At 41.0% G+C, this 22,068-nt stretch overlaps 1 protein-coding gene across 1 annotated transcript; it reads left to right on the forward strand.

The window, feature by feature from the left end:
• Positions 1 to 818: 818 nt before the first annotated feature.
• On the forward strand, positions 819 to 12,336 carry LOC101845131 (phosphatase and actin regulator 4; the record flags this gene model as incomplete). The annotated part of the gene is given in 9 exon segments (XM_013089225.2): positions 819 to 999; positions 1,561 to 1,777; positions 2,559 to 2,683; positions 4,715 to 4,871; positions 5,160 to 5,215; positions 5,651 to 5,712; positions 6,891 to 7,028; positions 7,911 to 7,987; positions 9,052 to 12,336. Coding segments are annotated over 9 exon segments (1,029 nt in total), but the record flags the coding sequence as incomplete, so codon positions are not given.
• Between the last annotated feature and the right edge of the window lie 9,732 nt (positions 12,337 to 22,068).

A 22,068-nucleotide genomic window follows, 5' to 3' on the forward strand; every position in this document is an offset into this window, starting at 1 on the left:
GGGGGGGGAGAGAAGGAAAAGGAGGGGAAGGAGAGAGAGAGAGATAGGGGCCAGAAGAGAGAGAGAGTGAGGGCTGAGAGGAGGGGAGGGTGGGGGTGGGAGTATGTTATAAGGTTGCAAAAGCCTATGTACAGGAAGATCTGTTGTCTGTCATAGGTCGTCCAGTGTGATAAGGAAGTATTACTCAAATCGTTAGTGGACATTTTATGGACAGTACTCCTTTGTGTGTTATGGTCCTCTGATGTGGTATGACCTACTCAGATATAATTATTAGAGACTCAAATTCCTAGGAAAGGTTTAAAAGGCAGTTAAAATCGCATCTTTTTGCTACGGCATATTATGTTTGATTTTCTTTTGCCCCATTATGAAGGAAAGTCTGGCTGGCCCCAACTGAATCAAATAAATTAGATATACTGTGTGCACTGGGTACTGACTTCACCTTTAGTCATTATTTATAGAGGCATTAGCCGTCTCTGTTTAGCTTGTTTTAGCTTTCTGTTTCTTCGAATCTCATCTTGTATGTTTATGGGTTTTATAAGTACTATAAGTTTATAAGTACTGTAAGTTTATAAGTACTGTAAGTTTATAAGTACTGTAAGTTTATAAGTACTGTAAGTTTATAAGTACTGTAAGTTTGTGAGAACTTTTAAGTTATGAGTACTGTAAGTTTATGAGTACTGTAAGTTTATGAGTACTGTAAGTTTATGAGCACTGTAAGTTTATGAGTACTATATTTGAGATTTTTTTTCCTTTTCGTTTGATGATCAGCCCCGCAAGAACTCCACTCAGACCACAGGGGGGAGGAGGATGAGGACCAGGAGGAGGAGGAGGAGGAAGAGGACGACAGCATCCGGCTGAACAAATACGTCATCGACCCGGACATGATCCATCCACAGTCGCCCTACGAGGCAGTGCTGGCCTCAGAGCCTGACCTCAACAAACGACCGCAGAAATCCGCGCTCAAGAAGTCGGGTCTGGTGGGGGCGGGGACTGCTGGAGGTGGGTGTCTGTCTGTCTCTGTGTCTGTGTCTGTGTGTGTGTCTGTCTCTCTCTCTGTCTGTCTCTCCCCCTCTCTCTCTCTCCCTCTCTCTGTCTCTGTCTCTCTGTGCCTGTGTCTGTCTCTCTGTCTCTGTCAGTCTCTGTCTCTGTCTGTCTGTCTGTCTGTCTGTCTGTCTGTCTGTCTGTCTGTCTGTCTGTCTGTCTGTCTGTCTGTCTCTTTCTCTCTCTCTCTCTCTCTCTCTCTCTCTCTCTCTCTCTCTCTCTCTCTCTCACTCTCTCTCTCTCTCTCACTCTCTCTCTCTCTTTCTCTCTCTCTCTCTCTCTCTCTCTCTCTCTCTCTCTCTCTCTCTCTCTCTCTCTCTCTCTCTCTGCAGTTATGCCAAAATGTTTTGTAACTTAACATTTATAGTTGATACATATAATTAATTCTTGAAACCAATCAGTACTCACGTTGAAATATCTTGAAATCAATCAGTACTCAATCTAAAATATCTATCTGTTCAAATTATAACCCTGTCCTCATGTTGAAACATGTATGTATCTATCTGTCCCTGCCATCAGGCCTGAATGCGGCGTCTAGCTGGACGGCCCGACCCCTGGACACCAGCCGAGCCAGCCCCACCCCGGGCGCAGGCCCAGCTGGGGCTCCTCTAGGGGGTGGCAGCGCAGCCGGCCTCCCGAGGCACATTGAGGGCCCCCCGGCCCACGTGTCCCCCCAGAGCACCCCCGTGGGCACCGTCAGACCTATACCCCGGCCCAGGGTTTCCATACAAGCCACGTAAGTCTCCGCTTTCACCGTAGGTGTGGAAATTTCATTTCACTTAAGGGCTTATTACACGTACAGGCCGACCGGACAGGTTTCTGGGCTGTATGGCCAATTGTAACATGTAATAAGAAATGCGGCTCAAACCGTAGGCGAATAGCTGGCCGGCCAGATGTAAAGAACCCACGGCCGCTGCCTGTGAATTTGACATCTGGCCTGAGGGGAGTGACAACTATCTTTGAAGTTTGCTGCGCGGAGGACAACAGAACTAATTTCAAAATTATAGAAAATCATGTCGTAGATAAAAAAATAATACCATATTCAGAATCAGCGTGTCAAAATTAGGGAAATGGCCCGCAAATGACTTGTTTCGTTTTGTTTTGAAGGATATTCCATTCCTGCAAATTTTTGTTTTTTGGCGCCATGATGCTCACAAATAGGTTACCAGCTCAGAAAGATTACCAACTTAGAATAGATTACCAGTTCTGAATAGTTTGTAATTTTTATAGTTTATAGAAGGTATTTGTTTCAAACTTTTATTTTCATTATTCGGCTAAATTTACAGGAGGAGCGCTATTTTATCCTTTTATTAATTTCTGAAATCAATTCTTTGTCAGTATTTTTTATTTTGATTTGTATGATGGTTCATCTTTGTTTTTCTTTTTATTCTTTATAAAATGTTATTCTTTTTGTAGTTAAGAAGTTTTAGGCGGCGTAAGCGACGACCTTTCACAAAAATAATATGTATAGATTATTATTACTTTGTCCCATGATGTTCTGTTTGGACACCTCTCAGGGGAGACAATGAGAGTGACAAGGAGAACTCGCACCCTCAGGTGCAGGAGCAGCCCGACTACGACAATCTGGGAGACTCGGACTCGGAGGATGAGGAGATCCGATACAAGGACGATTATGATCCGAGTAAGTCTCCTTTCTCTCTGTCCTACCTGCTGTCCTGAGTAAGTCTCCTCTCTGTGGGTGGTTGGCGGGTTCTCTGGTGTGGTTTGCTCCTTCTTTCCTATCAGACATCTATCGTCTTATCTCCCCGTCTTCTTTTTTATGTTTGTTACTCTCTTGTAACACCTCTAATCTTCTGGCGCTCATATGACCTTATGCAGTTGCGAGCGCCGTAAAACCTCTGCTAAAAAAAAAGAAGTCCCCTCTCTCTCTCTGTCCTACCTGGTCTCCTGAGTGAGTCCTCTCTGTCCTACCTGCTGTCCTGAGTAAGTCTCCTCTCTGTCCTACCTGCTGTCCTGAGTAAGTCTCCTCTCTCTGTCCTACCTGCTGTCCTGAGTAAGTCTCCTCTCTCTCTCTATCCTACCTGCTGTCCTCAGTTAGTCTCCTCTCTCTCTCTATCCTACCTGCTATCCTGAGTATGTTTCCTCTCTCTCTCTATCCTACCTGCTGTCCTCAGTAAGTCTCCTCTCTCTCTCTGTCCTACCTGCTGTCCTCAGTAAGTCTCCTCTCTCTCTCTATCCTACCTGCTGTCCTCAGTAAGTTTCCTCTCTCTCTCTATCCTACCTGCTGTCCTCAGTAAGTTTCCTCTCTCTCTCTATCCTACCTGCTGTCCTCAGTAAGTCTCCTCTCTCTCTCTCTCTGTCCTACCTGCTGTCCTGAGTAAGTCCTCTCTGTCCTACCTGCTCTCCTCAGTAAGTCTCCTCTCTGTCCTACCTGCTCTCCTCAGTAAGTCTCCTCTCAGTCCTACCTTCTGTCCTGAGTATGGCCCCGCCTCTGTCCTTCATTGTGTCCTAAGGAAGTTCTATCTCTATCTTAGTGGGTGGTTGGCGTGTGATTGGGTGTTGTTTGCTCCTTCTTTCCTATAAAAATTCTTTCGTCTCTGTCTTCCCTCTTTCTTTTTTGTGTTTGTTACTCACTTGTAACACCTCTAATCTTCGGCACTTATATGACCTTATTGTGTTGCAAGTGATGTAAAACTATCTCTGTCTTATCTTGTTTCTAGCTAGATTCCAATCTTCAGCTGCGGTGTGTCTTGTATTGACCCATGAAAAACAAATTGTCTTAAGTGCCATTACCAATCTTGAGCAACTTTGGTTTTTTTAGCAAAAATGATGTAAGGATTTGATCATATTTATTACATTGTGAAATCTTTGTTCAATTTTCATCCTTCGAATTGGTATGATGTCGAAACGTTTTTGTCAAAATGCTGTGTATCCTCTTTAATTACTTTTTTTTTAACAAGAGAAAACAAATTCCTATCAAATAATACTAATTTATCAAAGCAGCATTGGATCTGACCCAAAAATGATTAATGATACCGGCACTCATAAAACTGCCATTATTATATAAAACAACAGATTGGTTGATTTTGTAGGACAGTTTGTTTCCGGAAGTCGAATACAACATTATCATTCCCTTACAGGGTTGTTAAGATTTGTGAAAAAAAGTCAAGTACTTTTGTTTAAAAAATAGCATCACTTTACTGCAGTTTCTGCCTTTTGTTGGACCCAACCGATATGTCCTTCTTCTGTTCTTCTCCTTTGTTAATTTGTGTGTCCTTGTACTGGTTCCCAGCACTAAATGACTGTTATTGTGTTGATATGCTCCCCTTTTATCAAAAAGTAGTTGGTTGGCGGGCATTCACCTGCTTCTTTCCTGTCAACATCTATGCGCTTTATCTTTTTTCCTACTTTACATTCTGTGTATTATGTTACTTATTATTTATGTATTATTATGTTACTGTCAAGTAATACCTCTATTCTTCGGCACTTATATGAATTATCTGTGTTGCAAGTGCTGTAAAAGTCTTACTTAAACTAAAACTTGACAAAACAACACCGTGGGTGTCGTCCTTATCTCTCCTCCTTTTTTAGTGTATGTTACTCTCTTGTAACACATCTATTCTTCGGCACTGATATGACCTTATCGTGTTGCAAGTGCCGTAAAACTCTTACTGAAAAAAACAACAACCCCACCCTCCATTTCCGCCCTCAGACTCACTGGCGGCCAAAGTGGCAAGAAATGACAGTCTGGCCCGCTTCTTGGACAACCGGCCCACCAAGCATGACCTGGTGGCCAAAAATATCATTCCAGACCTGACCGACTCGCAGAAGAAAGAGCTCAGGGAGGCCGTAGGAGCCAAACTCACGCGGTCAGTTTCTCGTTCATTGCGGTGTCACTGTCCCCTTGACCACCCATTTATCTACCATCTATACTATGAAGCTGATATGTTTGTTAGGGTATAAGGGCATTTACAGGCTAGACTCAGAGCTAAGTCAATATACAGAAAGAAAGTCTAGCTTTTATTTAAATAGTCATGCTATTTTGTAAAAATTGCAGACTATGGTGCAGTTAGGTGTAAATTACAACCACCAAGTTTTCTCCCTTCTCTCTCTGACATCTTTTCCCATTATTTGTTTATTTGTGTTTTCTGTTGCAGACGGCTGAGTCTACGGCCCACTCAGGAAGAACTTGAGAACCGGAATATTCTTCATCGTAAGTGTTTTGTGGGTGAACAGTTCTGTCAAATGAAGAGATAGAAGAACAAATTATGAGTGTCCTAAAAGATCTCAATGCACAGCTTAGTATGCTGTCTGAGATGAGCACAAGTACCATGGTCATGCAAACACAAACAGAAAAACACACCTAACAACAGCTGTGCTGTAGTGCAAAATGTACAGTTGACCTTCTAATCTTCGGCAATCTCAAGGTTTATTTGTATTACAGGTGCCGTAAAGCTTTTGCTAAAACTTGACTAATCTGCTTAAAATGACTGTTCTTGCTTCTCCTTTTGGAAACAAACAAAAGCTAAACTGAAAAGATCTTTCATTCATACATTTGACAATTACCTTTTGAGATTCTTGGCAATGGATTTTGTTTTGGGGTTTTTTGGGTTTTTTTTTTTAATTAGTTTTTTTTGTTGTCTTCCAGAACAATCCACAGCTGAGCAGCGTGCGGAGAAAGAGAGAAAGAAGAGATACCTTATCCGGAAGGTAAATTCTGCTGTGCCATATGCTGACAAAATGCCCTTTTCTTATTCACAGCAGCTTGCCTCCTAAATTGTGTCTAGTTTGACATAAAAGGTTTACTACAAATGTTACAATTGGCCATGTGTAAGGGCTGATAAGCACGGATCTGAAGTGCTCTGGTGTGGTTTGCTCCTTCTTTCCTATCCAACATCTACCTCCTTATCTCTCCTTCTCTTTCTCTCTGTATGTTACTCTCGAGTGAGTGGGTGGTTGGTGGATGCTCTTGTGTGGTTTGCTCCTTCTTTCCTATCAAAAATCTATTGTTTTTATCTCCCCTCCTTTTTTGTGTGTCTTTTTTACTCTCTTGTAACATCTCTAATCTTTGGCACTTATATGACCTTTTTGTCTTGCAAGTGCGGTAAAACTCTTACTAAAACTAAAACTCTCGAATAAGTCCTCTAATCATCAGCACTCATAAGACCTATTTGTGTTGCAAGTGGCATAAAACTCTTTCTGAAACTAAAAGTAAACAGATCTGAAAGCTGCTGTGTTAGTGGTTGTGGGCACCTGTCACAATTGACTCGTGCAGATCTGGTCTTTTCTGTCAAATGAGAGGAGCGAGAAGACAAAGTGGGTAGTTCTAACCTCGTCTGAACAGCAGATATTTGGATGTAGAATTTGCTTTTTTCCCTTCAAAACAGAAAGCATTCGTGTTACGATGGGGTGGAATCAGGCGTTCGTCAATTTTTGGGCATGTGGAGTTATTGGTATCATCTGAAAGCTGATTTTTTTTATTTGCCTTGCTTCCAATGAAATAAATATCTTTTTATCTTGAATAGAACTAAAAGATCTACATTCGTAGAAAGTAAGAAATTAGCGAGAAAATGGCCACTAAAGTTTGGTAACTAATGGCTAAAGAGTCTTTGAAAACTGAAAAAAATGACATATTTTGTGCCTTTAATCAGTTTTTCAGTAAAATTTCCCTGAAAATGTGTTTTTATATGGACCTAAAAGAGGTTACGCCAAAAAATAAAAATTGGATAAAAATGTGCGGACTAGCGGGGAACTGCCTGTTTCTCTGATTTCGTTATTTTGACAAGCACCCAATTTCACCTTTCTATTTTCTTCTCTTTCACTTTCGCATTTTGTCGTTTTTCTTGTACTTTATTTTCACCTTTTTCTACATCCTTGTATTTTTCCAGCTGAGCTTCCGGCCCAGTATAGAAGAGCTGAGAGAGAGAAAAATCATCGACTTCAGTGATTATGTAGAAGTTACCGACGCACATGAGTATGATAGGAGGGCAGAGAAACCCTGGACAAAACTCACGCCCAGAGACAAGGTGAGTGAAGGAGTGAGAGAGGGAGGGAGTGAATAAGGGAGTGTGAGTGAAGAAGTAAGGGAGTGAGTGAGTGAGGAAATAAGGGAGTGAGTGAGGAAATAAGGGAGTGAGTGAGTGAGTGAGGAAATAAGGGAGTAAGTGAGTGAGGAAATAGGGAGTGAGTGAGTGAGGAAATAAGGGAGTGAGTGAGTGAGGAAATAAGGGAGTGAGTGAGGAAGGAAGGGAGGGAGGGAGGGAGCACAAGGCCTGGCATAAATTACTCATCCGTAGTAGTTTGGATGTTTGGAGAATGTTGTGAGTCCATTTTCAGGGTTGCCAGTTTTCTGGCGGCCTTTTAAAATCCTCCTGTCTTTTTCGCATCTTTTCCGGCCAAGATCGTCGGAGCTGGGAACATTTTTCCTGCTTGGTCGGCAAATTGTAACCCGACACGGGCTAGGCCTGAAGGAAGACCAGAACGGGTCGTTGAACTCTTGTGCATTTCCGGTTGGGGCTGGGCATTATTCGTTTTTTTAAAAAAATGAATAGATAGGTACCTAGTATTTTAAAAATCCGAATAAATAAAACAAGACGAGTCAGAAACTAGGTACCTAATATTCAAACAGGTACTTAGTTTAAAACTACAGTTTACACCAGAAATCTTGACTACTTGTATGACCTTATTGTGTTGCAAGTGCCGGAAAACTTTTACTGTGGGTGGTTTACGGGTGCTCTGGTATGGTTTGCTTCTTCTTTCCTATCAAACATCTATCGTCGTTATCTCCCCTCCTTTTTTTTGTGTTTGTTACTCTCTTGTAACACCTCTAATTTATGACCTTATTGTGTTGCAAGTGCTGTAAAACTTTTACTTAAACTAAAACTGGTGGGTGGGTGTGTTATCCACAGGCTGCTATCCGGAAGGAGCTGAACGAGTTCAAGTCCCGCGAGATGGACGTTCATGAAGACAGCCGGCATCTGACCAGGTAAACAAACACACAATCACATGCACGCATGTACACACACACACACGCGCGCGCGCGCATGTATGTATCCACACACGCTCATGCACACTCTCATACACACACACACACACACGCATGCATGCACACACACGCATGCATGCTCACACATACACACACACACACAGGCACACACGCACGCTCACACACACAATGAACAATTGTTAATAATAAATAATAAAGTACTTGATACATAGTTAGTACTGTGCAATGGTGTAGTTCACAAGAGGGAATGCTGTTTTCTTTCATCTTTATCAAAACTCGTAACTAAAACTGATATAACTCTCTCTGATGATTAATGAAAGGGTAAAGCTGTTCCCTCAGATTGTTTACAAAAGGTTGATTGTCTTCTCTCTGATCCTTAAAAAAAACTAAATGCTGTTCCTCTCTGATCTTTAACAAAAGGTAAATGCTGTTCCTCTCTGATCTTTAACAAAAGGTAAATGCTGTTCCTCTCTGATCTTTAACAAAAGGTTAATGCTGTTCTCTCTGATCCTTAATGGGTGGTTGGCGGGTGCTCTGGTGTGGTTTGCTTCTTCTTTCCTATCAAACATCTATCGTCCTTTTCTCCCCTCCTTCTTTTTTATGTTTGTTACTCTCTTGTAACACCTCTAATCTTCTGGCGCTCATATGACCTTATGCAATTGCGAGTGCCGTAAAACCTCTACTAAAACTAAACTAAGATCCTTAACAAAGACTTAATGCTGTTCTCTCTGATCTTTAATGGTTAAAGCTGTTCTCTCTGATCCTTTACGGTTAAAGCTGTTCTCTCTGATCCTTAATGGTTAAAGCTGTTCTCTCTGATCCTTAATGGTTAAAGCTGTTCTCTCTGATCCTTAATGTTAAAGCTGTTCTCTCTGATCCTTTATGGTTAAAGCTGTTCTCTCTGATCCTTTATGGTTAAAGCTGTTCTCTCTGATCCTTTATGGTTAAAGCTGTTCTCTCTGATCCTTAATGTTATTAAAGCTGTTCTCTCTGATCCTTAACAAAAGGGTAATGCTGTTCTCTCTATCTCCCTCCCTCCCCAGGTTCCACAAGCCTTGACCTCAGCTGGACCTAATCCTCCTCCAACTGGCCATAATCCTGTACAGACCTGCCTGCCTCTCTGAGCCCGCGCTAAACCCTGTCCTTGACCCGCCCTCTTGTCTACCGCAGCTGCAGCTGTTCCTGTCCTCGCAGCTGTTGCAACTGTCGTGTCGTCGCAGCTGTCGTGTTGTCACAGTTGTCATGCCATCGCAGCTATCACAGCTGTCTTGTCATCGAAGCAGTTGTGTCGTCACAGCAGCTGCAGCTGTCATGTTGTCGCAGCAGTTGTTGTCAACACAGCTGTCGTGTCGTCACTGCTGTCGTGTCATCACAGCTGTTGTGTCGTCGCAGTTGTCATGTCGTGGCAGCAGTTGCAGCTGACGTCCTGCCTGTCTAAATGAGGTGATCCAGCACCTACTCTTCAACGGCTGGGGTTCGAATCCTCAGGCTCTCAGATGGGAGTCCTGAAGGATTTTCTTCTGATGCCCCTTCTCATCCTAGAATTCTAATGTCAGACGGGATTCCCCTCACCCCCTCTCCCTAAAGCCAGTGGTGCAGTTTTTCGTACAGGTCCCGAACCTGAGACCCCCCTGGATTATATAGTGTGTTATCTCTACATGATGCACGCGGCTGTGAAAGATGTCCGAATGACTCGTGTTGTTTTGTCAGATGTTTCTGTGAGTCCAAACTTTTGTCCCCCGCATTTGTCTGCTGAACATATCTCTGGGACTCTGTGCTACAGATCTTATCAATGATTTCTGGGGGAAATTTCACTTTCTTTGACCTGAGGAAGTGTGGACGTGGTGCGCTGTGGATGTGTCACTGTGTTACTTGGAGGCTTTGAGAATGTCATACCTTGAAGATGTACCCCCCCCCCAGAGTATGTAGTGTGTGTTGTGAGAAAGGGGAGGCAAAGACAGACAGAGAGAGAGAGAGAAAGAAGTTCAAGATAAGAGAATTTTCTTTGTTTAGTTTCCTCCTTTTAAGTCTGAGGTCTAGAGTAAAATGTCAGGCTAGTCTGCGTGTTGGGCATCAATGCATTTCAACCCCATCAAATCCTCCCCCAGCTCAAAGCCTCTTTCTGTATCGTCGCCCAGAATTTTTCTCTCCTTTTATTCCTCCAGTTCAATTTTTTTTTTTCGAGGAATGGTGAACAAATTCCAGCCGAGAAGTAATCAAGTTTTTCAAGATGATTGTTGCAGTGGTTGTGCTTCTGCAACCGAGGGAGGAAATTTAGCATTTAAGTCTTTGTGCATTGTACATCGGTGAAGGCGTGAATGGAGCTATGTACATGTGTGTGCCTGGCGCTCGGTGTGTCACGATTGCTGCGCTCTTCTTGTGGACATGGGAGAGCAGATGCGTGCGTCATCAGTCTCATGGTTGCCTGGGAAACGGCAGAGAGAGAACAAATACAACCTCATAGTCATAACACAAAGCCATCCATTGATATTGCTGTGTTAAGCAGTACAAAAGGTTATCCTTATGACTTTTGCAAGGTGAAGATATCTCATTGATTTGATTTTTAGTACATGAAACACAACCCTATAACAGTGGTCCTTTTAAAGCAAATGCGGTTAATGCAAAAACTACGGTGAACTGTAGAATCAAATTCCTGATTTTCTATTTCTTTTACTTTAGAATTATTTTTTTTAAACTATTTGCACAAACTCCCTTTACCGAAAACCTAGCTTTAAGCGGTCTGCACTGAATGTATTGGGGATTTTTATTGGATACCATACCAGCTTCTAGTCTAGAGAACTGAAAAAAAATTACTTTGGCATTAGTGTTATGACTGTGACAAATATATGAACAATGTTGGGACATGGGATCAGTTCCAGAACAAGATATGGCTGAAATTCTCTGCCTGGTTTTGTTCCTTTTATGTCAGAATTTTGTGGCAGCCAGTACTGGCCTATTGTGCTATTCTCAGTTGTCTTTTCATCACCCTTTCTTCTAATGTAGGTCAAATTAGCCCCTTGCATATTTTTGTTCTCAGAAGGCTGAAAGGAGGGGAGTGGTGGGGTGGAAGAAAGATTCATATAATCTGCATCTGCTCAATGGGTTTGTGTGAGAATTTCATGGTATTTTAGAAGCAAATTGTTTGATGTGAATGAAATCAAAACGTGCACGTTTCTTGGGCATTTCCTCTTTTTTTCTTACTGTCTGTTCAGACAGTCAAGTCCACAGAATGAATTTTACGAAAGGTTTCTCATGCGAGGCTATATATAGTGCAAATTTTCTGTTTCTGTTGATGGCATTTGTCCTCAAGCATTGCTTGTAGATCTCACCGTGGCATTAGAAGGAAAAAGTTACAGTAGAGTCCGCTAAAACCCTACACGGTTTATCGGAAAACTGGGGTAAACTGAAATGAAGAGAATCCGTAATTTTTCTCTCTGCTGTTTAAGCAATATCTCTCTGAACTGTAAACATCTATACCAGAAGGAAATCTGGCAGTCCGGCAGATAACAGTTTCAGTGGACCCCACTGAGTTGCTTTTGCTTTTTCCCAGCTCTTTGGTACTTGTAATGGTAAGTTCATCTTGACAAGAAGAGACGCAATGTCTCCTTCTCCACTGCTTGGCGTAAGTCTCCGTTATACTGGGGTATGTCTCTACCTGTGCTTCCGTCTCTATTTCTGTCTCCATCTGGTCTGTATCTATTCCGTCTCTGTTTTTGTCTGTGTCTCTGTCTCTGTCTTTGTCTTTGTCTCCATCTGGTCTGTGCCTACTCTGCCTGTGTGTACATCCTCTCCTAGGGTTTTCCTCAGTCCCTGGTTTTGCTCAAAACAAAGATGGACACGACAGCTCTTGTGTGCTTGGTGACTTTAAGTAGACAAACTTTTACATCTTTGAGGTCGATTGTTTTTTTAATACACTCTAGGCTATTCCAAGAATGGAAAAAAAGAACTTCTGAACTGCTAATCTTGCCTGTGCAAACTTTTAGCATGTGTAGCATATCAGCATATTTAGATTTTTTACCAGAATGTTTTTTTCACTTTGATTGTAAACATACAAGCAAAAAAATGTAGACAAATGTTTGAATGGTAGCAGCAGAAGTTAATTCTTTTCATAGAGAAACCAGTGGGAAACAGTCGCTGACATTAGCCTGCGATCAGGCGAGTTCGCTGCAACACTGCACGGGTCGAGATAAGCTCCGTGCTGCACACAGATTGTTCACCTATTGTTGTTGAATATTTCTCCCTTCTTTTGTCGACTCATTGAGGGCTCGCACTCTGGTTACTCAACAGCGCTGGAAGATCTTTGAAGACGCTTTGTTTTGGGGCATTTTTAAAAGAAGAAATGCAACTTCGTCGTTATTCACACAGATTTTTTAAAATAATTTTGTTTCCTTTACCTGAAACATGAAAAGGCAGACAACAACATGCATACTATGGAATATGCAAACTCATGTTTCTGATTCATATGTTTTGATGTTGGAAATGTGCGTCAACATCGCCTTTGGTCTGCTGCTGATAGAACATATTATATATAAAATATATATATATATATATATATTATGTGTGTGTGTCACGACGCAATGGAATCAGGCGCTCGTCAATTTTAGGGCACGTGGAGTTATTGGTATCATTATAAAGCTAGTTAATTTGTCTTGCTTGTGATAAAAAAATTACCCATCTATCTTAAATACAAGTGGAGATATTTGCAATTGAAGGAGGTGGTGTCGCCGGTTTTTAGAGGTAGAATTAGCGAGAAAATGGCCACCAAAGTCTGATGTCTTAAATGATAGCTTGAGAGACCTTGAAAACAAATAATTTACATTTTTTGGTGTTTTTTATCAACTTTTTCTTTGAAGTTGTCACAGAAATGTGTTTTTTCAATAGATATAAAAGCTGTTGAACCAAAAAACAAGAATTTGAAAAAAAAATTGCAAAACCAACAGAAAAATGCAGATTTCTCTGATTTCATTATTTTGACGAGCGCTTCATTTCACCATGATGCCTCACATATATGTATATGTCTGCTGCGTCCTTACAGAGTTGGGTTCTAGTTTTCAGCTGTGTGGGGAGGAAGAAGAGCAACGAGGCAAGTGGGTGGGGCAGTGATGCCGTCTTTCTGGTTTCCTTAGTTATTTCCGTGATCTTCTCTAGAAGAATAGTTATTGTTCTAAGTATTTGTTTTTCTGTTATACTCCGTATGAGATATAATGTCTGATAACTCTTTTTGTTTGCCAATGTAAACTCTGTCAACTTTTCGTTATTTTTACAAAATCCCATTGACCTCCCTGGGGGGGGGGAAGAGAAGAGATGTTCAGAATGTACGGAGAACCCTCCACCCACATGTGTCAGGTCCTGTACTTTTTGTGTAGGTCAAGGGGTTCCACAGCTTGTTCTTGGGCTGTTGTAAAGTTCCTAGGTACTTTTGGGAGACATGCTAAATTTATGATCTCTCTTGCATTTAGAATTGTTTTTCCCCCCCATCTCTAGCTAGCTCATTCATGCTTCAGGGTGGTCTCTTCCTGTTCTCGTAATATCTTATGATGGGAGAAATTCATGATACGAACAAATCCCCCATAAATATCTACCATTCATAATAATCATTATCTATGCATGCAAAGATTTATAGTTTGTTGTAGTTGTACTCATTATTATGAATTGTCTAAGAAAAAACAATCGAATTGGCTAAAATGTTTGCACATTAAAAAAATCTCTGTGTCTTCTTGTTGTCTTGAGTCTCATAGTTGTTTTTTTTTACAGATTTTCTTTAATAGGAGAGGTGATTTTTTTATTCACTTGGGATGAAAAGTGTTCAGTTCTCAAGAACTTAGTCTGAAGAATGATCCAGAGTAGTAATCCTTGGTGGGTCTGTGGGAAGTGGGCATGTCCTTTTGTCCTGAGCTACACCCTGACATGGTGAACTACAAGCCACTAAAGGAAACACTTAGAAGTGCTGAAGTCCCTCGCGTGATTACTGAGCTTATGTAGACAGTGGTTTTGTTATCGCACTTTTGGTGGTGCTGGAAAAAGAAAGTTTCGGAAAGAAGATGGGTGTTTGAGGTTTGGTTTCACAATGTAGTAATTTACCAGAGTTGTCTGAATATTTTTAAAAATGTTTTGTTTGTGTGTGTGTTAGGTAGATGTAAGAGAGTTGAGCAAGAAGCGTGTGGTCTGTGCTCACTATGCTGAGAACGACCGCGTGAAGCTGGTTACAGTACAGCCGCTGCTGCCTCGTCCCACAATGCCTTGTTGTTATCGCTGTGTTTCTTTCCGTCATGGTCTTGTTGTAACACAATAGTTCTGAGTTGATTCTCAAACTGTCAATTGTAATGACACTTTTTGAGATGTAAAGAGACATAGAGAATAGGGCTGAGAATGTGACGATAAGTCTGTGCATGTTCAGTAAGCCCTATGTGCGTTGTCCGCAATGAGAATGAAGTCTCGTTGAAATATTTATGTTATGGCCTATTAGAAATGAGAAACTTGAGTGACTCTACCACCACATTACCACTAGCAAAATTGTCACCCGTGCACCATGTATGTTCTATTGGGTTGTAATGAATAAGCTGTGAGGTGTGGACGCGTTGGGTCTGTCCCTCCCCGTTCTTCCATCCGTCTCTCCTCCCGTACGACTGTCTCTGTATTCAGAGACTTGCTGGATCAGGCTTCAGGAGGGTTGTCGCTCCTGCCCCGAGTCTCTCGGAAATCTTTGTCCCGAAAAGAAAAACAAAACATCCTGCCATTCCCCTCTGATGATGAACCATTTTGTCAAAAGTCACAATAAAGATGAAAATTGTAGTACAATGTGGTCGTTGCTATCTTTTTCTGCCGATGTTATCTCATGGGTTTTGTTTGAGAAAATATTTTTGTTTTATTTTGTTCTCTTTGTCACACTTCAGAGAAGTTTCTTGTTCCTGCAGTTGTTCTGTTTGTCTTTTCGTTGATTGTCGGTGACGTCCATAGTTGTGAGGTTTGGCGAGTCACTGGCCTGGTCAACGATTGTCGGTGATTTAAGGAGGTGTGAGCTTTGGTGGGTGGATCAGGGACCTGGTCAACGATTGTCGGTGTATGGTAGTCCTGAGGTGTGAAGTTTGGTGGGTGGCTCAGGGACCTGGTGTAAAACCTTCTCCCCAGTAGTGTCTGTCTGTGTGACCTCTACACCGTATGTCTCACCCTATGTCTTACCCTATGTCTCACCCTTTGTCTCACCCCTGTACTGTATCCCAAGTGGTTGGCGGGTGCTCTGGTGTGGTCTGCTCCTTCTTTCCTACCAAACATCTATAGAATCCTGATCCATCCTTCTTTTTTTGTGTTTGTTACTCTCTTGTAAAGCCTCTAAATTTCAGCACTTTTTGACCTCATTGTGTTGCCAGTGCCGTAAAACTCTTACTAAAACAAATCCTCGGCACTTATATGACCTAGTTGTGTTGCAAGTGCTGTAAAATTCTGACTGCAGGATCAATACTGGGACCATTACATTTTATGATGAGGATACTTTTACTTTTGTTTTGAAGTATTTTCCCAAAGTTTCAACCCATGTACGATACATCCTCCTCGCCTTTATAAGCATGATGTAAACCACAATCGTGTGGGTGGTTGGTGGATGCTCTGGTGCAGTTTGCTCCGTCTTTCCTATCGAAATGAATCGTTCTTATCTCTCTTTCTTCTATTCTTTGTATGTTACTTTCTAGTAACATCTCACTTTTTATATGACCTAACTGTTGCAAGTGCTGTAAAACTCTTACTAATTACTAAAAAAAAATTTTTTAATGACAAATACGTAGTGGCTCCAGATGAGTTTGAAATTGATTTGTTTAATGTTTTGCCACTTGACTAACCACAGACCCTGAAATGTCTTCACTGAAACCTGTTTAGGAAGTGGCTGGGGATTTGAAAGCTTCACGGGGGTAGGTCCTACTTCTTTACTTTCCCTCTGTCGTTCTTGTCTTCCTTTTTTAACTTGCACTTGATGACCCTTATTGAGTGGATGTGCTTCTTTTTGCTCAAACACATGAAGCTAGAACTAGAATGTCAACGACATATGTCCTTGTTCTGTCTTTCCTATCAGAAGTCTATCCTTCTTATCTCTCTTCTTTCTGTTCTTTGTATGTTACTGTCTAGTACTTCATGCAGTCACGAGCGCCGTAAAACACTTACTAAAACTAAACTTATCTGTCTAGTAGTAGCATCTTTAATCTTCGGCACTTACATGACGTAATTGCATTGCAAGTGCCGTAAAATTCTTACTGAAACTTAATGACACGTCCAGCTGCTTGTGGTGATGCTATGTGGGTCATTTAGGAAAATTGGAATTGGACTATTTGGGAATCTCGTTGTTTTTCAGAATGTTGTTGTATTTGTGTTCCTGTGTTGGGGAAAAATTACTGTGGGAGCAGAAGTTTGGAATTTCCTTGTAGTTGCGGGAGATAATCAGCGTTTGTCGTTGCACCTCTTTGTGTATGGTTTGGAGTTCAGATCTTTGTGTATGTGACATGATCAGACAGATGAGGGAGGAGACTTGGGGTTATACCATGTGATGGATGGTTTGGGGTTCAGATCTCGTGCTGGTCACACATGGTGAAAGTGGCTAGGAGCTGCGCTGCACGATTCTTGGGGGCTCGTTTTGTGTTCATTTCTCTCGTTGTTTATTTCTGGTTCATGTAATGAATTACTGGGTTTTTTTCATCTCTTTTTTTCCTGTACAGTTTTCATTTTGTTATCAGTTTGTATTTCTGAATTGTATAGTGTTATCTTGTACATACTTACTTGTGCAACGTTGGACTGTACGCATCATGTGTGGACATGTAGAAGGGACAGCTGTACGTGGGTGGGAGTTTTATGTTGTTGTGGCAAGCCTGAGGGCTGGCTGAGAGAGACGAGGCACTTGTGGCCCACACACTGGTGGGATGTACACAGACTGCTGTTTGAACTGAAAACCCTGATTGTGTTGCAAGTGCTGTAAAACTCTTACTTTAAAACTGACAGAACTGAAAATTTAAGAGTCTCACAAAGCAATGGTTTCTCTCAAATTTTCCTTACTTCACTCAGGTGGGAATGGTTACACAACTATAGACAGTTCAAGTTCTTGTCAATTTTTTCATATTTAGAGTTCTTAACAGACTTTTTGCACTGTACACTTCTTGGAAAGCTGAGAATGTTTCGGATGGCTCTTGGGTCTGCTGGAGTTATAACATAATTGAATAATTGTAAAGCATGCAGAGTTTACTGTTTAGTAAAGGTATGTGCTGTAAAAGTAGGCTATACAAATGCTATTATTATTTTGAAATTGATTTAAAAAGTGATTTTAAGTTATAACTTGTCTTCAAATTGTGCAGTCTCAATTGTATTTAATTTGCTTATTTGTTGAATATTTAGCTTTTGATATGACATAGAGGTATAAAGATATGAGTATGTTCACTTGAATTTTCATTTAATCTCTGTAAAGTTGATTCAAGCCTGACTTGCTCACTCGGTTTTTCCTTCCAACAGCAGCGTGCATCATCATAGGTGGGGCCGTGAGCCAGTTGTTAGAACAAGATATATAATTTGTATATTCTATATATGCAATTGAACATGTTTCATTCTGTTGCTCACGTTGATGTATTATTTCAATCTTCTTTACTTTGTTCTGTTGTTATATGACATTGTTAGCTCCTTGGGGGGACTTTGTTGTTGGGTGCACAGTTGGGAGGTTCGCTTTGGGAGCACGTTAGTAGTTAGATGCGGATAATATGTGGATTCATGGGGCTGATGTGTGGATGGGTGGGCCTAACCCATTGTGTCGAGTTAATCCAACGGTGCAGAGTTGGGTGGTTCGCTCTGTTAACATGTGAGTAAAGCTAGATGGATGTGGATAATTTGTGGATTCATGGGGCTAACGTGTGGATGGGTATGGCTAACCTGCGTTGAGTTAATCCAATGGTGCAGAGTTGGGTGGTTTACTCTCTGAACATTGTGGTGGTAGATGGCAGGAGCTAGTGTGTGGATGGGTGCGGCAAACCAAAAATGTTGATCCAATTATGTGTCCATACGGTAGCTCCAATGTGTCCATGATTTAGCCGAACATGTCAGAGAGGGAATCGTCTAAGTCTGTACTACAACCGGCCTGCGTGAAACTTCTCAACTTTTATCCAATGTTGTGGGGGGGTTTTTGGGGGGGGAGTGTTTTATTTGTCCTTGTTCTTCGAGGTGTTTGTACAGACATAGCAGTGTTTGGAATGCTAAGGCAGCACGCAGTGCTAGGCGATGACACTCTCCAGACATATCATTCTTGTTTTTATATATATGTAAGTACAAACATGTGTGTGTGTCTTTCTGTCTGTGTGTGTGTGTGTCTCTTTCTGTCTGTGTGTGTGTGTGTTTGTGTGGTGTGTGTGTTTGTGTGTTTGTGTCTTTGTAATTGTTTCTATACATACATGAAGGGCTCCATAGCCAAATCGGCTGTCTCCAAAATTCTTGGATTGTGAGAAAATGAAAATATGAATATATAAGTCGTTCTGATCTTATGCAAAAAGATGTCATAGAAAAATGAGAAGATGTGAATATGTTTTAAACAATTAGTTCCATTCTAATGAAAAAAATGATAACTCACACAAATGAAGTAGATTGTAATGAGTTTTGGACTTTGAACATTGTTCATGTCAGAACCAAAGCTGTAGCGAAAAGGGCATTACCGGTGCTCTTTTTTTTTCCCCTTCCTCCCTCAAATCTTTAGATTTGGTGTACTTTTCTGGTTTTGCTTTGGAGCTCTTCATTTATTTTTTAAAATGCGGGTGAGATTTTTTTGTGTATGACTGACGGATTGTTTGATTGTGAAAATGCGTTATTGGTGTGCTGTTTATGTATGGGCGCATGTGTCTGTTCTGTGTGTGCTTGTTTGTTTTTAATGGGTAACTTGGAACACCTATGGCCGAGACTACGGGGTAATTAAAGTCACACACGCACAAACACACACACAGACACACATGCACGCGCACACACACAAACACACACACACACATTTGGTCTTCAGATTTTAGTGGTGCTGTGTGTTGTATGTGTACGGTCAAGTGTTGTACCTGAATCTTGTTGTGTTTTGTGTGTGTGTGTGTGTGTGTGTGTGTATATATTATATATGTATATATATACACAATTCATGTATACACACCTTCAACATACGTGCCTGTACTATAAAGTTCAACACAAAATTCCTGTCAACACGAAAGGATTTCAAATCCCCATTTGTTTGTTTTTTTAACCCTCTTTATGCTATGCATTGCAACTTCCCTTTACGAGATTAAAAAATAAATGAATAAATTCCCTCGAATCTGGATAACATGAATGCATTTTGGTCTGTCCGTGTCCTAGTCTAACCCTACAAGTACGTGAACCGGCACGTGAATCTTACAGGAGAGACAAAAAACGAGTTTAGACCTACTCTACTTGATGCTCTTCTTACAGTGTGACTACTGTGTCAGGGCAAAGCTTTGGCTCCTTCTTTCCTACCATACATCTATCGTCCTTATCTCTCCTTTTTTTTTGGTGTTTGTTACTCTCTTGTAACACTTCTATTCTTCGGCACTTATATAACCTTATTGTGTTGCAAGTGCCGTAAAACTCTTACTCAAACTATAAGCTTTAGCAACACTCTAAATAAGGCCACCTTGTGTAAGAGACATTTCTTTGCCTTTTGAAGTTTAAGCGAATTTTAAAATGTTGGAGAAATTTGGTGCTTTCTGCGTTTAGACAAGGCCGATAGGATTTTTTCCGAGTTCTGGTTGCAAAAAAAATAGTTAGAATGGAGTCGACTTCCCGTTTTTGTTCTTTTCGTTAGTGCTCGATTTAACATGAAGAAATTCTCTGGTCGTGTGAAGTTGGTGTTATCAGGGATTTACTGTATGTGGCATGCGTGTTATGTACATCATGGTTTGTGTATGTGTGTATGTGTATGTATATATATATATATACTTTGGCAAGATTGTCCTGTGTGTTTATACAGTGGCATGTGGTCACTGCGTGGTCTGTGGGCTTCTAGAAATGTCTTCACAAAAGAGAAAGAGTTGTCGTCGGCAATTTGGGTTCAGGTTCAAGTAAATCAACATTACTATTATTATTATGCTGTTCATCTTTCCTCTATGTTTTCTTGATTTAATTTGAGGGGTTTTATTTTATTTTTTTTTGCATATAAGTTAAGTGCCTTTGAACTAAAGAATTCTGTGATTTAAGTCCTTTTAGAACAGAAGAAATGAGATCAGATTTAGCTGTAGGAATTTGGTTGGGTTCTGAAAATAAACTATGAAGGTTGCGGGATCCGGGATGAGGGTAGGGATTCCAGTGCCAGTGCAGTGATTCAGTGAATATATTTGAAAAATAAAAATAGGCTGATAGTATTGCGGTGTGCAGAGAACACAAGAGACACTGGCATCTGTGGTACTGTAGTAGTAGTTATGCACTTTGCCGTCACATGTGGGAAACCAGAGTTCAATTCTGGAGTGGGGAGAATTTTTATCGAGTTCCGTCTCAGTCTTTCTGCTGGGGTGTTGTATCCCTCTCAGTCTGGGTTGGCCGTGACAGTGACCGGCAGGCTTGAAGCCCACCTCCTTAAATGATCTAAATTTCATTGATAGGGGTGTAAAAAACATCTACATAAATGTTTGTTGTTGGGTTTTTTTAATTTAAAGAGCCAAAAAAAGAATGGATGTTAATGTTTGAGTTGGGAGCCGCCCAGGTCTGTGACCACTTATTTGGCAGGTGAGGGGATTACCACCACGATGTCAGAAAAATGGCTTTGTGAGAAACCTGAGTTTACCGTAGCGGAATCTTCTCAAAGACAAATCTCTACCAGCATCTCTCCACTAACGTCGGGATCAGCTTTTGACGTTTTGAGGAAATTGGAGAGAAAAAAAAGCGCCCAAATCAAAACCATGACTCGAGCATTCTTGATCTTTCTATTAAAACTAGGAAGGAAATAATGACACAAAACAAAACTGTTTTGTACGATATCCTTGGATGTCCTAATTATTTGAATACATGTGTAATATTAATAACTAATATCTTTATCTGGAAACTTGACAAATACAGTTGGGTGGTTGTAGAATGGTAGTGAGGAAATGTACTCTTGTCTTGTAGTAGTGTGATTCCAGGCTAGAAGACCAGTAGAAAGCTTTGTAATGTAAGACGCAGACTATTATAATTATAATATTAGTGTAAGGCTTTCATATAGTGGCGGCTTTGCAATGAGATCAATATAAAGTCTTAGGTGAGGATTATTTAGCTGAATATCCCAATCATCGTTGTGGTGTTTGGGAGGGGAGTGGGGGTTTGGTAGCCAGAAAATAAAATATGATCTTTTATGAGTAACAGAGACGTTAAACATGCACGGCAAAAACCAAAGCGATGGACATCAGAACGGATTTTTTCTCCTCATCCTATTCCTGTTCAAATACCAGATTTCCAGACAGACAATTTGGCTGTCTCCAATAACCTTTCCGATTTTCTCAATTTGGCTATATTATCATAGCAGTCATTGCATGCAGTGATTCTTTCCATCAGAAATACATGACTATTTACAGATGTTAGTACTGATGTGTGTGTGTCTGCGTGGTTTTTTTTTTCATTTGGCGGTGTAGATGTTTCAACCTCGAGGACTGTCACCACTGCCAGTTCTTCAAATGGTGAAATTTGCTGAAAGACACCCACAGAGGCTTGGTATCTGCCTAAAATACTCAGAGATGGGGGGAAAAAACGTTCTTGCCATAACTCAGAAACTGTGACTTGCAAAATGCTTTAAAATACTAACAGATAAGATTGCTTATTTAGGGGATTATGAACCATGTCTTGAGTTGTCGTCACCGCACAGTCCAAACTTAGAATTAGAAGCTTCTCCATTTTTCTTCACCTACTCCACCCCCCCCCCCCCCCCCCCCCATGCTACTGCTAGTTTCTTCTTGAGACGTTTTCTGCAGAATTTAATGGCTGGATTTAAAATTCTGTCAAGTCCCCCCTGCATTATAATTACAGCTTCAACCAAAACCATCTTGCTAGATTTCTCTGATAGAAAAGGACCGAAATCTAGACCCCCCCTTTCT

This window comes from Aplysia californica, unplaced genomic scaffold (genome assembly GCF_000002075.1).
Source record: "Aplysia californica isolate F4 #8 unplaced genomic scaffold, AplCal3.0 scaffold00900, whole genome shotgun sequence".
Lineage (NCBI taxonomy): Eukaryota > Metazoa > Mollusca > Gastropoda > Aplysiida > Aplysiidae > Aplysia > Aplysia californica.